The sequence below is a fragment of the Pollicipes pollicipes genome, unplaced genomic scaffold (assembly GCF_011947565.3).
Source record: "Pollicipes pollicipes isolate AB1234 unplaced genomic scaffold, Ppol_2.1 Scaffold_5724;HRSCAF=6776_pilon_pilon_pilon, whole genome shotgun sequence".
Taxonomy (NCBI): domain Eukaryota; kingdom Metazoa; phylum Arthropoda; class Thecostraca; order Pollicipedomorpha; family Pollicipedidae; genus Pollicipes; species Pollicipes pollicipes.
In genome coordinates this window covers 31604159-31617440 of record NW_023596746.1, presented here as the reverse complement: position 1 = coordinate 31617440, position 13282 = coordinate 31604159, and the positions used below count along the sequence as shown (strand labels likewise).

General features: G+C 45.9%; 1 protein-coding gene across 4 annotated transcripts; it reads right to left on the bottom strand.

Annotated features, from left to right (window-relative positions):
• Nucleotides 1-563: 563 nt before the first annotated feature.
• LOC119103912 (uncharacterized) lies at nucleotides 564-4925 on the bottom strand. Of its 4 annotated transcripts, none has more exons than XM_037227608.1 (5): nucleotides 3105-3278; nucleotides 2512-2707; nucleotides 1506-1634; nucleotides 1162-1335; nucleotides 564-843 (listed from the first exon to the last, which is right to left on the bottom strand). In XM_037227608.1, the coding sequence occupies exons 2-5, from the start codon at nucleotides 2613-2615 to the stop codon at nucleotides 831-833; spliced, it is 420 nt and encodes a 139-aa protein (XP_037083503.1). In that variant the 5' UTR covers nucleotides 2616-2707; nucleotides 3105-3278; the 3' UTR covers nucleotides 564-830. The 4 variants fall into 4 exon arrangements, with proteins under 4 accessions (XP_037083503.1, XP_037083502.1, XP_037083505.1 ...); XM_037227607.1 differs by having other exon boundaries at nucleotides 564-763; XM_037227610.1 differs by lacking the exons at nucleotides 2512-2707; nucleotides 3105-3278 and adding an exon at nucleotides 4898-4925 and having other exon boundaries at nucleotides 564-763.
• Nucleotides 4926-13282: the final 8357 nt, after the last annotated feature.

Genomic DNA, 13282 nt, shown 5'->3' with positions numbered 1-13282 from the left:
TCAAGCTTATCAAAACGTCAAGCTTTTCAACTATGTGCACAGGCACTTTAGTACTTACGTAGTGTTTAGCAGCCAAATGACGACCTTGCATCGCGTTTCTATCTTTCCCCTAGACAAGATGGCAAGAAGATGCCGGACGGGCACGGGGGGCGGCGCCGACGTCCAGCTAAATGACCTGGATGAGGTCATACTGGATGTCATCGGTTAGTATTAATGGTTACAATGGTGACAAATACCTGCACCGTCATGCAGTTAACTGTCATTCAAACAATGACATGTCAAGGAGCAGATGTACTAAACAGAGAGTAGTATTTTCACTTACAAATATACCTATCTTATGCCAATGGTGTGCTTTTCCCTAATATCTGATGCTTGTTTCAATATTTTGCGATGTGGAATATCCCCGTTGAGCAAGAATTGTGTTTGTCTTCATTGTTCTCAGCGGGTACGATTACGTGTCGAATCGAGCCATTGATGAGTCGCTATTTCTTTTCCGTGCTTCATCTCTGTCATCTTTGGTTATTGTTCCATAGCCGTTGTTTTCGAGTAATCAATGTATTTCAGATCGGGAGGGCGAAGCGGCCATGACCAACGTCGCAGGCGGCAGAACCGTGTCGTCGTGGGATACTGGGAGTACAACAGATAGCAGTACACATGATCTTCTCTTGGATCCGGCGCTTAAATTTGTGATATGCAACGAGCTTCAGTCCCCGGTGCTGGCTCAGGCTAACACCTTGACAGCCAGCTCCTCGCCGTCGGCGTCCTGTCGGCACGCAGTGTCCGCCTCATCCGAGCTCGACCGGCACGCTTTAGCCGAGAGGAACCGGCGGCTACTTAGCATACCTGACGAGGAGCGCACGGCAGAAGAGCGGGCTGAGGTCAAGATTTGTTTGGCCACTCGGCTCCTGGAGCATCTGGTCAATACCTTAGGCCCAGAAACCGGAACATCACCCTTGTGACTGATGTTGAGAGGCCCATTCATCAAGTTTGCTCGAGGTGCGTTTTTCTGTTTACATATATGCAAAACATAACTGAGCTGTGCCTGGCGCACTTCGCCATTTCTGTAAAATAACACTAATACCGATTTATTGATGGATTTAGTATCAAAGAAACAAGGTTGAACGGCAGACACGGACATGGACACGGAACTAGCGGAATTACCAGATGACGGCGTTGCGGCGCTCCTGTTCAGCACGCCGCTCCGCTGCACCGCCCTCGTCGAAGGCGGCCACCTGGTCGTCACCGCCTACCGCGGTCTCTCGCGTGCCTTCACCGCCGAGCCATTCCCCAAAATCACCTGCCATCTGGCCCACGCTGTGCAGGATGATGCATGCACTGGAAGGAAAGCACAACAGGGTCGCAGCATCCTAATGTAGCGTGAAGAACAATGATAGCAATGTGTACATTTTTGGCATGCCAGTGACGCAGGCCACTGGCAAGGCTAGGAAAACGTCAGATTGGCTGGGAAAGTGTAGGAAAAGTCAAAAGTGACACAGAAAACTTACCGTATGACACGGAGCGACCTCTTCGGGTCACGCGTACGCAACCCCATCTCTGGCGCCGGGAAGCAACGCTTCATCACACCGAAGGCGTTTTCGACAACGACCCTCGTGCGCGAGTGTGCCTGGTTGTACCTGTCAATAGAAATGCACATGAAAACATGGCCGTGCTCACCAACCATTATATTCCCCTACGCCACGAATCGAGCACCAAGGAATATTTAACTAAAGAACGAACTTCAACTTGGTGTAATCAAGGTAATTTGACATTCAAGACGCAAGCACGCACAACTGCTCCTGAATACCCCATCCTGCACCAGCAATTCGTAACAGAATCACATCAAATTCGCAGAGGGTCTCTGGCAGTCCAGTATTACTTTCGATGGCGCCTGGGATACAGCAAAGCAACGTGATTTGCCCAGTCAGACATATTTGACCTTGACCAACCCATTTGATCCAAACTTGCCCCATTGGTAACGAAATGGTTTCCTTCGACCATCGTCTTTTTAATATTGTGAAAATGACCAGGCGTCCCGCACTAACGCAATCTCTGACTAGATTTTGGAGCCCCACCCCTCGCTGTGAGCAAATACGTTTTGTCGTGGACGCAAGCGTTTTTGTAAACACAGACGCATTGGGTTCTTGCTACCATCTCACGCCTGCTCCTCTGGACATGCAGGTGCCGCTACTGCGTTCAACAGCCACGGCATCAGTGGGTAGGCGCTGTCGCCGAGCAAGACCGCATGACGCTCTGGTCCTTGATGTGATATGAAGCTGAACAGTGAAATTTCGTTATTGAAATGACCTCTTTGAAAAAATATCTTAAATTTCCGGACGAGGCAATTTATACCAGTTTGCTAGCTAGTTGGGCTGCTGTACACATTGGTCTAGTGGCCAAATGCATTGCCTGATATTTCATACGCTGTTTCATTTATGCTGTGTTCTCTAGTGGGAAAACATATTACATTTGAGAAATGTTCTTGTATTTTAGTCATTTAATTGTATAACTAACATTTCGACGAGGCCAGATGTCCGCAGCACTCGAGCGTCATAGACCCGACCAGCGCAATGCGTCACAGCCGCGTAGATGCTCCGGTCAGGTCCGGCAACTGCCATGCAGTTACTTGACGTGAAGCTTTTGCGGTTCACGTAGAGGGCCTTTTGCGACTTCGGCGCTCGGATAGGGATTTGCGTTCCGTCCACGCAACCTGAAAACCGTCCGTCGCCGTCTGCCGAATGCATTGTGTGTTGCCTGTCTCTGCAGGTGTGAACATACATCTCTGGGGCAATGAGAGGTGTGCGCAACGCTACCGCGTTTGATTGAGTGTGACTAAAGAAAGCTTGGGCACATTCATGTTACTGCACGCTTCGGGACATTAGATGAAGCAATGGTACGGGATGTTTTAACATGTAGCACTGCAACACGGGAATGACACCTTTACCCACATTTTACTCTTGCACCAAGCACGGTTTTCCACCTTCTGAAATTTTACAGTCATTTTTGTGGTGATGGTTTTCCATGTCCGCCTTGCGGCTTGCAGAGCACTAAACAAAACTGAATTTACCACTGTCCCAAATGAGGTAAGAATTCACACGAACACTAACCGACAACATTTGGCAGCCCGGCACGCCCGTAAAAGCCGTGCTACACGGCAGCCATGTCGTCCGCCCATCGCACGGCCCCGGAGAATGCATTGCCGATCACGCGTGTGACCCGATGCACAGCACGGAACACCGTCGCTTTTGAAGGGCCATGGGAATCACCCACAAGCTGGTAAAAGCCATCAGTGGCATAAAACCTGTGAAAATTGCATATTCTTCATTCATTTTCACTGGCATTAGACAAAGCCTAGGCACTGACACGTCAGCGATTATTGTGTACACTTAAAGGGAATATTGCATATTTAAATGAGATTTTGAACTGCAATGTTGCTCTTGAGAACCTGTCTGTGCAGTTCGCAATCCTGCCCTTCTTAAGACCTAAGCTTCTCTAGTTTCTAAGCCACACGCCCGCGAACATGGGGTAAGATATATCGGGGAGAGCACTTCAGTCACTTTGGCATTGAAGTTTGCGACATGACGGGTAGATGCATCAGAAACATCACACAATAATGCAGCCGCGCCTAACGCGAGATGACGTCAAGAGGTTACACGGGTCGCAACGCGCATCACGCAATGCTATGCTTGCGTCAGAACATTCTGGCGTTGATCAAACATTTCAGGGCCGGATAGTCGCGGGCAAAGGGCTTATGTCGCGAGCACCGTTTAGCACGTGCTCTGCTTTCTAAAAGACCTTCAGTCTTAGGGGCTCAGCCTAAATCTGCATAGCGGTGATGCGGAACGAAGCATATGCAGGAAAACGTGGGAAACAAACATTAAATGGAGTTAAACGTTTCGGAATTTAACGCTTCTGAGACCAAATCCAGATTCTTTTCCGACATGTTTCTGAGATGAGATACCAAGCAAAGGGGGTTTGTTGCATTAACCATGGCCCTCCATCCCGTCGTGAAATTTCAGACCACTGGCAGCTTCTGGTGATCGGAGTTTGACGTTACGTGATGCTCGGCATGGTCCGACATGCCCTGTGACATAACCTGATCTTTAGCGCGACCGCTGCTACGGGTGGGTGGCTTGGTGGATCGGGAAACATGCGCTTTGAACAAATGAGCTTTAGGGACGGAAAAACAAAAAGCAAAACACAAAAGCGTATGCTTCAATGTACACAAAAGTTAACTTCATAGCACGGCGTTTGATTCGAACCTCAACGTAACAAGTAACTGCTCTCGTGGAGTCATGGCCATGCTGCGGGCAGAACGGTGCCTCAGATGAGCACTGATTGCTCCTTCACTGCTGTCTGCTGTCATTGCAGAAATCCGGAATCTCGTCCTGGCAACCAAACCCCAATGTTATCATAATATTATACATTGGGGCCTCAGTATTATTCATTGATGCTACAATAGCGCTAAGGAAAAATACGCAGGAACTTATTTTGTTGTTTAATTCCTTTGCTTTGTTTTGTGTTAAAAAGTCTGTAGAAGGGAAGTGCAAAGTACAGTATCAAATTATTGGTGTTACATAGTTTTTATGTTCATCACACTGTCACGAAATTACTACGCTTTAATGCATTCTGTCTCATTTCATGACCTAACATGTCAAAAAATAAAAGTTTTGTCAGGTTAATGATATTACGTCCACGTCAAATTGAAATGTGCGGCTTTGTTTGCTGAGGCATCTCGCACTGGCCCATAAGTCCCATACTTTGTGAATTGAATTGTTCACTCCTGTATGGCCTTTTGGGGTACAATTTTTCACTCCCACCCTGGTCCAAAAACGATCCTAGCTCACTGCTCAAAACACAAAAGTGCATATTGGTCTTCCACTATCATTTGAGATCTTACCTGAAGTCTTCTCAAACTTGCCACTCCAGATTTACAAGGGGCCTAAAACTCGCCGGCGGCGCACCCTTTCATGGTCAACATTAGTTTGAAAGGCCATCCTTCCAAGCTGTGTGGAGGTCGCTGAACCTGAAAGTGTGCACACTAAGGTGAACAATAAATGTATAACAGTGAAAACAACAAGCACAAATTCTGAAATAAACTACAACAAACAATCCAGATAACAGTTAAATAACACAACACGCACGGTTCCCGGACCACGACCCGTCGGCAGCCAATCAATGCACATATCACTGAAGACCAGCGTCACCCACGATCTAATGCGATATGAAAAACACAATGATGGGGTTGATTTTTTCCAGCGTTTGCTCGGCAATCGCTGCGCATTTTCTTCCACGCTTCTCGTCGCGCGTCTTGTTCATAAACCTCAACGGAGGAAAATCGCTCCCGACAGCGGAGTATTTTTGTGCAGATTTTTTTTTGCCCCGAGCTTTATAAAATTCGGAGGAGGAAAATCTGAAAAAATACCTCCGTTGACGGTATTTTTTTAAAATAAAACTGGTTTCTTATCATGGTAATCAAACACTGGTATCATGCTGGTTCACTGAATCACTGTTCTACCGGTTTTTATGACAAAGCCAATTTTCTATGTCTTTACTTCTGCTGAAAACTAAGATTGGCAGGGGGGTGAGGTGATGTAGCAAATGTACGCAATTACGAAAGAGATGGGGTGGGGGAGGGGGTACAGGTTTACAGGTAGGTTTACTTTAGACAGCAGGAGGTTTTGTGGCCTTACGGTCCGATTGTCATAGGAGTTCAGTAAAAGATTGGCATTTAGTTCTCTCAGAGACCAATTCCGGCCATTTGTTGCGGACTGATGATAGCACCCTTTCTGTAACAAGAAAACTATTGAAGTGAGTGGTTTTGCAGCGCACATCCATATACAAATTTCTTTGCACTTCTAAGCTTGTCATTTGTAGGGAATGAAATGCGATACATTTTATAGTGGCTGTTGCTCACATTAAACGAAATAATGTCCTGATGGAACCCATAGTGCAATCACCGTATACATTAATTGCAGCTGTGAAGACAAACAACCTGTTTTGTTCGCAGCCTACACTGATGGTAGAAATGGATAAAGTTCGTCTGGTGGTGACATAATGGTAGGAGTGTCACTTTGTATGGATGATGAGGGGAAGCGAAAATCGATAAGGCTTGTCTGGTGGTGGGTTAATGGCAGGAGCGTCACTTTAGATGCATAATTAGGGGGATAGTCAGCAAGCCATAGGCCTCACAACCTTCCCCCCTCTAAATGTGGTTGCTAACAGATTTAGTCTGCTTGATTTTCATTACAAGTAATGTCTGTTCCTTTGTTATCTTATTCGCACGATTTTTTTAGCAGCATTATGGTCATGCTCGATGAATAAAGCCCAGAGAAGATGGGCTTCGTATTATCGTAAGCTTGTTCCTCATATCCTTTTGTAATATTCTAAGTACAAGTTTTGTGGGTTCGGGGAACCGGCATTGAGGGGTCCAACCCATCATGAGAGTTAGGTAGGGCCCCAGCAAATAATTTGAATCGACACAACTGCATTGTGCATGACAAATGTCACAGCCGAGCTTAACGTTGCTTGCTAGTTGGTGTGTAAAGGGCAATTTGGTTCGCTGGATGAGTTTCTACCAATTTATGGATTCTGCTAACAAAGTGTGTCATTATGCCGTACGACCTATTTTTTCATGATCTTAACTGCAATTTTTCACCAGCATATGTAAAAATAAATATAAAGACAGTGCCAAGCAATTTTAACCCTTACTCTGATTCACCGGTTTTCATAACGCGGACTAGAGGAAGGGTGGGAGGGGGATGCCGTCTGCAGGGAAAGCACTTGGAACCTCGTGAAAAAAGCAATGGTTTGTCTTTAACGAGATCTTGCGACTGGCAAGAAGTATCATGTTGTAAATAGACCCCACTTTAACAAGTCCCAGGTCAAATTTCCCAGAAAGTCGAACTTTTTCAGCCTGGCATACTCATTTGTCCGAAACCATGTCGCGTAGGGACACGGAACATAACGAGGCATGCTCCTTGTATAGTGATAAGTACAATAGCATTTGGACATATTTGTTTCACCCTATAATTATCGTGGCGGGTTTCGTTAAACAGTGTGTCTAGTCGAGCCGGATTTTGTATTGTGCTCGTAGAATTGTAAAAAAAAACTTCTGTTTACTTCTATTGATATCCTTTGTTTTTTTTTATAAATTCCCTTCCATTGACCACTTCTTTCAAGTGCCCCCAAACATCTTCTGGCTCCGCAAAGTTATCAGGTGACCGCAAAACGTTTTTCGTTGCTAATTCGCCGCTTATATCGTGAACGTATCGCTAGCGTCAGCGAATGGTCTTCCGGTGATGAAGCGCATCGGCACTGACAGCAAATTTCGGACGCCCTGACTGCGGACACTGTGCAAAGACGCATTTGCTAACAGTTTTAGGAAGGAGTGAGGAGGAGCGCGGAAGTATCACAGGTGGAATAACTGTTCCGACCATCGTCCTCGTCTGGCGTGTGTTGTGTGTGTAAGGTAACACGCGAAACGAGGGCAATAGTCCGAACAACTATTCCATCCGGTGTGTGATACAACACACCAATCGAGGGCAATAGTCCGAACAGCTATTCTATCTGGAACGAGTTGCTTACATCGAGTTTGAGGAGCGCGCCGCACTCGACCGGCTGCTAATCTTAGAATTATCCAGAATGCTACAGTTTTTCTAAAGAGCGTTAGACGCGGCAAACACGGAGGATTATGGCAGGTAATTTTCCAGGTCGACGAGAAATCTTGGATAATTTTCAGAGCTTGGTGAAGACGAGGAACCTGTTCTTCGCCACATATAGCTATGGCCATTTGCTATACACGGCGACCTCGGACACTAGGGGATAATTTCAGGACCTGCCGAACGTAAATGGAAAAAAGATGTGTGACATGATGATCGGAGGGATAATCATTTGTTAACTGGTGGTATGGTGGCCAAACGCACTGCTTCCTGAATTAATCATGAATTAATTGGCCATGCCAGTGCGTCAAATTTATTTCTATCCTTTTACGAGTTTATTAGTCGCCAGTAAAGTGCATGCGCACCTCTCGTGCCTTTTGCTGCATTTGACCGTTCTTTAAATAATATTTTACCAACCATGATGTGAAAGCTGTTTTATATTGCCTAGGCGTGAACCCCATAGCAATTTTAATCTCATTTGTCAGTTGCTCTTAAAGTAGATTGTCATTGCTGGTCATTGATAACAAGCTCATTGCAGGCCTCAGTTTAGGCCATGTGATCCATGAAAGTATGTTGGTACTATCATTTGTAGAAATTATGCAACGTTACCTAATTACTTGTGGGTCGCGCCTTTTTATACCAAATGTAGTATACGAGCCGCACAGCTTGGTATCAGACGGTGCGCCACATCTGCACCACATGTCAGTCCGCCACCACACCTGTCTGGGCACTATCATAGTAATATATAACAAATTGTCCATTCTCGGGTCATGCCCAGTATATGCTATATGCCAGTTATTAGTTTATGTTATCAGAGTGAGGAAGATAGAAAGCCTAAAAAGAATTTTGAACTCGATGAAATTAAATTTGAAATAATGATGAAATGAAATTTGCAGCACAGCTCTTTTCCACACTCCTTCCAGGGTTATCATGCGAGATGCATCACACAATAATGCTAAGTCGAATACCTACATACTAAGACAATTACGACAATCCAGCTTTGTCGCCAGCCATTGCGTGACACTTTCTACTGCTGGTGATGCTGGGTTAGTTACCTGTCACTAAACGTTTTGATAACATTTTTTCTTGGCTTCATTTCAAGAATGTTTCCGTGGTAATATTCACAAAAGGTCGTCGTTTGCAGGATATTACAACAGTTTGCATCATCCACAGTTATCAGTCCTGGAGCCTCATGCGTCCTGAAAATTTGTATACGTGCACAAAGGTGAAATATTTGTGCACAACTTTAAACGTGGTATTGATAACACCCCATCAGTACGCAGTTATTCAAAAGCAGCAGTTGTGGATTTTTTGGCGTATTTCGTATATTTCTGGTGTGAATTTGTCAAAGCCAGTTTCTCGAAGCAAAATATACGATTCAGAACTACAAACTACGGCACCTAAAAAAACACAAGATGTGCAATATACGAGACCAGTATACGCAAACAATCTTGCCTGAGTTCCCCGTAGCCATGCACATGTCACGCCAAAGCGAGTATTCTGATGGAGGAAGACCATATTTGGCAACACGATCAACAACACCAAAGCCGTGTTATCAGTATTCCGTTATTTCCCTACACGATTCCTTATAGCTCCCTATATCCCTACACATCACAACAAACTGTAGCTAAGTAAAAGGAATGTTCCACATTGGCGTGGAGTTTTTGACTGAAATGACCATATTAAAGACCTTTCAGTGCTGCTCTCAATCCTGCCCTTAAGACTTAAGCTCCGCTAGTTTTTGAGCTACGCACCTGCGAAAATGGGAAAGGCATGTGGGAGAGAGTATTTTTAAGTGACCTTGGCATTCATGACGTCAAAATAGCGTCATTTAAATCCTGCCATTCAATAAGCCATGCGGCGATCAAGGCCAAGAAGAATGTATATTTCATATCTGGCTTTCATGAGCGCGATGCCCAGATATAACGGCCGTGCATTGATTCATTCAATGCTGTGGAAGGCATGACGACAAAGTCAAGCCAAGAAGCACTGACAAGCGTATTTAGTCAGCAGAGAATTGTGCTGTCTGGGGTTAAAGTATTTTCCACAAAAAGAAACGTTAAAAGAGTTTTCCACTGAAAAGGTGTTAAAAAGAGTCTTTTCGACTTGAAATGTGTGCCAACAGTCATCAGTGAGCTGGTTTTATGATACATGATACTTTCTTCATTACATTCAAATATGAAACATTCCCTTTAAGGTTGAAGTTGAAATTGAAGCAGCAGCCAAGTGAAACATGGAAAAGCAAGATCAGCCACAAAGTTGACCCGGGGTATACACACCAAGAAAAAACCTTAGATAGCAACTGGCAGAGTGCTTAAGGTAAGTTATGTATCCTCTGAGGTGTTTGGAACAATGCATCAAAATATGTGAAATAGCAATGCTTGTGAGACGAACAAATCGATTGACACAATGAGCAAAGCAATTGCATGGCGACAGAAGCAGATCCAGCTCAGATGATGAAAGGGAAATTCTTTCGGGTGCTTGTGCTGCCTGACGTGATCGATGGGCGATTCCGTGTTTTGAATATCTGCAATGCGCCTAGGTTCCTTCCCTCACGACGACCCCGGTGACTGCTCGCGATCATGTGTCGTGAATGGTTGACTGCAGGTCTGCTCTCTTGTTCACCATTGATATCTGACAACTATGGATGGGCGCCAAACGACCACTGGAGTCGGCGCGCCCCAAAAGATCAATAAACAACAACAACAAAAAAAGAACTCCAGACAGTATCCACTTTTCCTAACACATTTGACGCCTGATGCCTGGCGTGATCGATTCGTGAATGCATCACCGCCGTCATAACTACTCAGATTTTGGTTTGTCCCGGTGAAGTGAAGAATCTTTGCACCAAAACAGTGGTATTTGGTTAGCAGATCATGCAAGCTTGACTTTACGTGTGGCCTTAGTTTGCCTGGATGCACCATTACTTGCCACACGTACTTATCGTTTCCGTTCCGTCGATAAGTGCGATTCTTCCCCTAAAAGATGCGTCTTTGCACCTGTGCAGCGCGTACAGCCATCGATGCCATGGGTGAGGAAATAGTTTTATTGAATGATTATTGATAGAAGACTTAAATTGGCTTTCCATCGCTGTCAATATCAAAAGCTTGGTCAAAATACCTGTTGGGGTGCCCTTTTGAAAAACCGAAAAGACTAGACACACTTTAAGGAGGGTGTTCCATGCTTATATGGGGTTTTGAGCTGAAAAATCATCTCGAAGACGTATCGGTGCTGTTCACGATTCTGCCCGTCTTAAGACCTGAGTCGCTCTAGGTACTGAGCTACACGCCCTCCACAGTGAGGGGAGTATTTGAAAGTCACCTTGGTTTTCATGACGCCATGATAACGTCATTCAAATACTGTCATTCCATGAGCCATGCAGCGATAAAATCCAAGACAAATATTATTATCGAAGTGCTCATACCTGGCGCTCGTGAGCGCGAACAAGTGAGCTCGTTTCCTCATGCCTGCTTCAATATCTTCAAATGTGAAACATTTCCGTTAACGTAAAAGCGTCAGCCGTTCGCGCGCGGTCCGCGAAATCAACGGTTGCCGCCCGCCGCCCCCGCCGGCCAAAGGATCATCTTGCAACGTTCCTAGCAAACCGTTGCTTGTCCGAGACCAGGAATGCTCGGGTCACTTCTTTGTCTCAAAACATGTGCACTGGGTGCCACAGAGGCTGCCAAATGTTTGAGCGCGACTGCACAATATGCAAGACCGGTATTCCCAGAAAATCTTAGATGGAGGGGGGGGGGGGCGTGGCGTCGTCCCCCCCCCCCATATCAGGGCGAGCGTGTAGTTAAGACAGAACATTCGGTCTGATATGAAGCTAGTAGCAAATTTCAATACAGTTTACTTCTAAGGACACGGTCAAAGCCGCCCGCTAGACAACACGAGTCGCGCCACGCTTGGAGCATGCCTGAGACATCATGGAGAGTTTGATGGCAGTGGGGGTGAGGATCGAAGCGCACACTTGATTTCCATTAAGAACATGGCCTCGAGAAGGCCCACCTATTGGACGTCATCCCCCAGTGCTACCTGCCACCGGTTCGAATTCGGCCATGTATTCAGCTGCCCTGGCTGTGGAGGACCTTGTTTTTTTTCTCTCGGAGTATTGAGGTCCCCGGGACGGCCACGGACGTCCGGAGACAGCCAAATACCGGCTTTGACCCGACTCCGCCTGGGGTCAGAGTCGGCAGTGGAATCATCCAAGTTTTCGGTATAAGAACACCGCGTTGAGTAGGTTCCAGGGAGAATTTCCTATCTGATTTCTTCGCTCCACAGTGTTCTTAGTTAGACCCTTGCGTCACATACCCTGGTGCAGTTTTCCGTCTTACGTGAATCTTCATATGCGCGAAACTTGGTACATGCCAAGTTACAATGACTGCATGCATGATTGCATTGCGCGCCTCGTTTTACAGTAATTTGTATATGCAATTCATTGCATGACATTTACTCATGCTCAGCATTTTCGCACATCTTCGTCGCGTCAAATCTCCTCGCATCGCCGATCAATGGTGTCGCACTTCTCTTCGCGCGCATTTCTTCATGTCGGGAAATATTCCTACCCCATTCCTTGCCACATGTCATATTTTACATCACCTTGCTATGAAAGCCTAATTTTTGACATGACAGTTCGTCAAATCTGAAATTCTTTGGTTCCAGCGGCCAACTGTGGGTAGCGTAGGGTAGCTCACGCTGCATGCGCGGTTCTCATCTTCACAGAGCTGTTGTGCCAAATCATATGTGTGTATGTATCTTTGCGAACTTGAGAACGATACACAGCTTGCGCGAACTTTGCATTACATGACTTATGCAAAGAACCAGCGAGCTGACGGCAGACATGAGTGATGGCACCTGGAAAAATATCGGCAAATGTACCATCGTCATTAATTCATCTGTTGTGGATGGTTGATAAACAGCTGTGTAAAGTTTCTTACATGGTGACTGATCGGCTTAACGTTTGGTTATTGACTTAGAGGAAATGTGACAGCCGCACATGGACCGTCTCCATAAGCACAGCGCTCGACTGCGCTAACCGACTGGTCATTCGCTACGGGATGCCCCGAAGTCAGCTTTGAACATGAGCTCCGTCGTTCGCTGTTTACACGGTTGATGATACTGTACAGAGGTCATTAGAGCGGCCCCCCGCCGGACGACGCTACAGAGGCGCGCCCATGATGTTTGCGACACTTCGGCCCGAGTGTTCAACGCCTTGTTGACAGCCTCTTAGTCAACCAGCTTCATAAGGTCACGTATAGGGACGGGGAATCAGCACATACACGAAGAAGTGATATATGGGCCCCGCTAAGTACGGGTCATACAGCTAAGGAACATCACGGTGATGATGTTGGAGGGGAAGAGGACGGGTTTACGAGCGTATTGACTTCCAAAAGTGAGTTTTCATCATTGGTATGGGGTTTTACTTAAAAAAGTCATCTTGAATATCGCTTCTCAAGACCTAAACCTTTCTCGTTCCTGAACGCCCATGTCTTTGTTCATACGCTAGGCTTCAAATGTCCAGGCGCCTACACATGGCCTTGTCATGATGGTGCTTATCGCTTCACCCGGCTTACCTATTGATAACCTTCTACTCGTTCACTTTGACATGCATTTCATTAGCG

What these genes read in the sequence shown, in the direction of transcription:
- LOC119103912 (XM_037227607.1), bottom strand. Translation starts at nt 2,615, where the DNA reads ATGGCAGTTGCCGGACCTGACCGGAGCATCTACGCGGCTGTGACGCAT. An exon ending in AGGTCGCTCCGTGTCATACG is followed by an intron (nt 1,336 to 1,505) that starts GTAAGTTTTCTG and finishes CTTTCCTTCCAG; the next exon opens with TGCATGCATCATCCTGCACA. An exon ending in CGCCGCAACGCCGTCATCTG is followed by an intron (nt 764 to 1,161) that starts GTAATTCCGCTA and finishes GCGTGCCGACAG; the next exon opens with GACGCCGACGGCGAGGAGCT.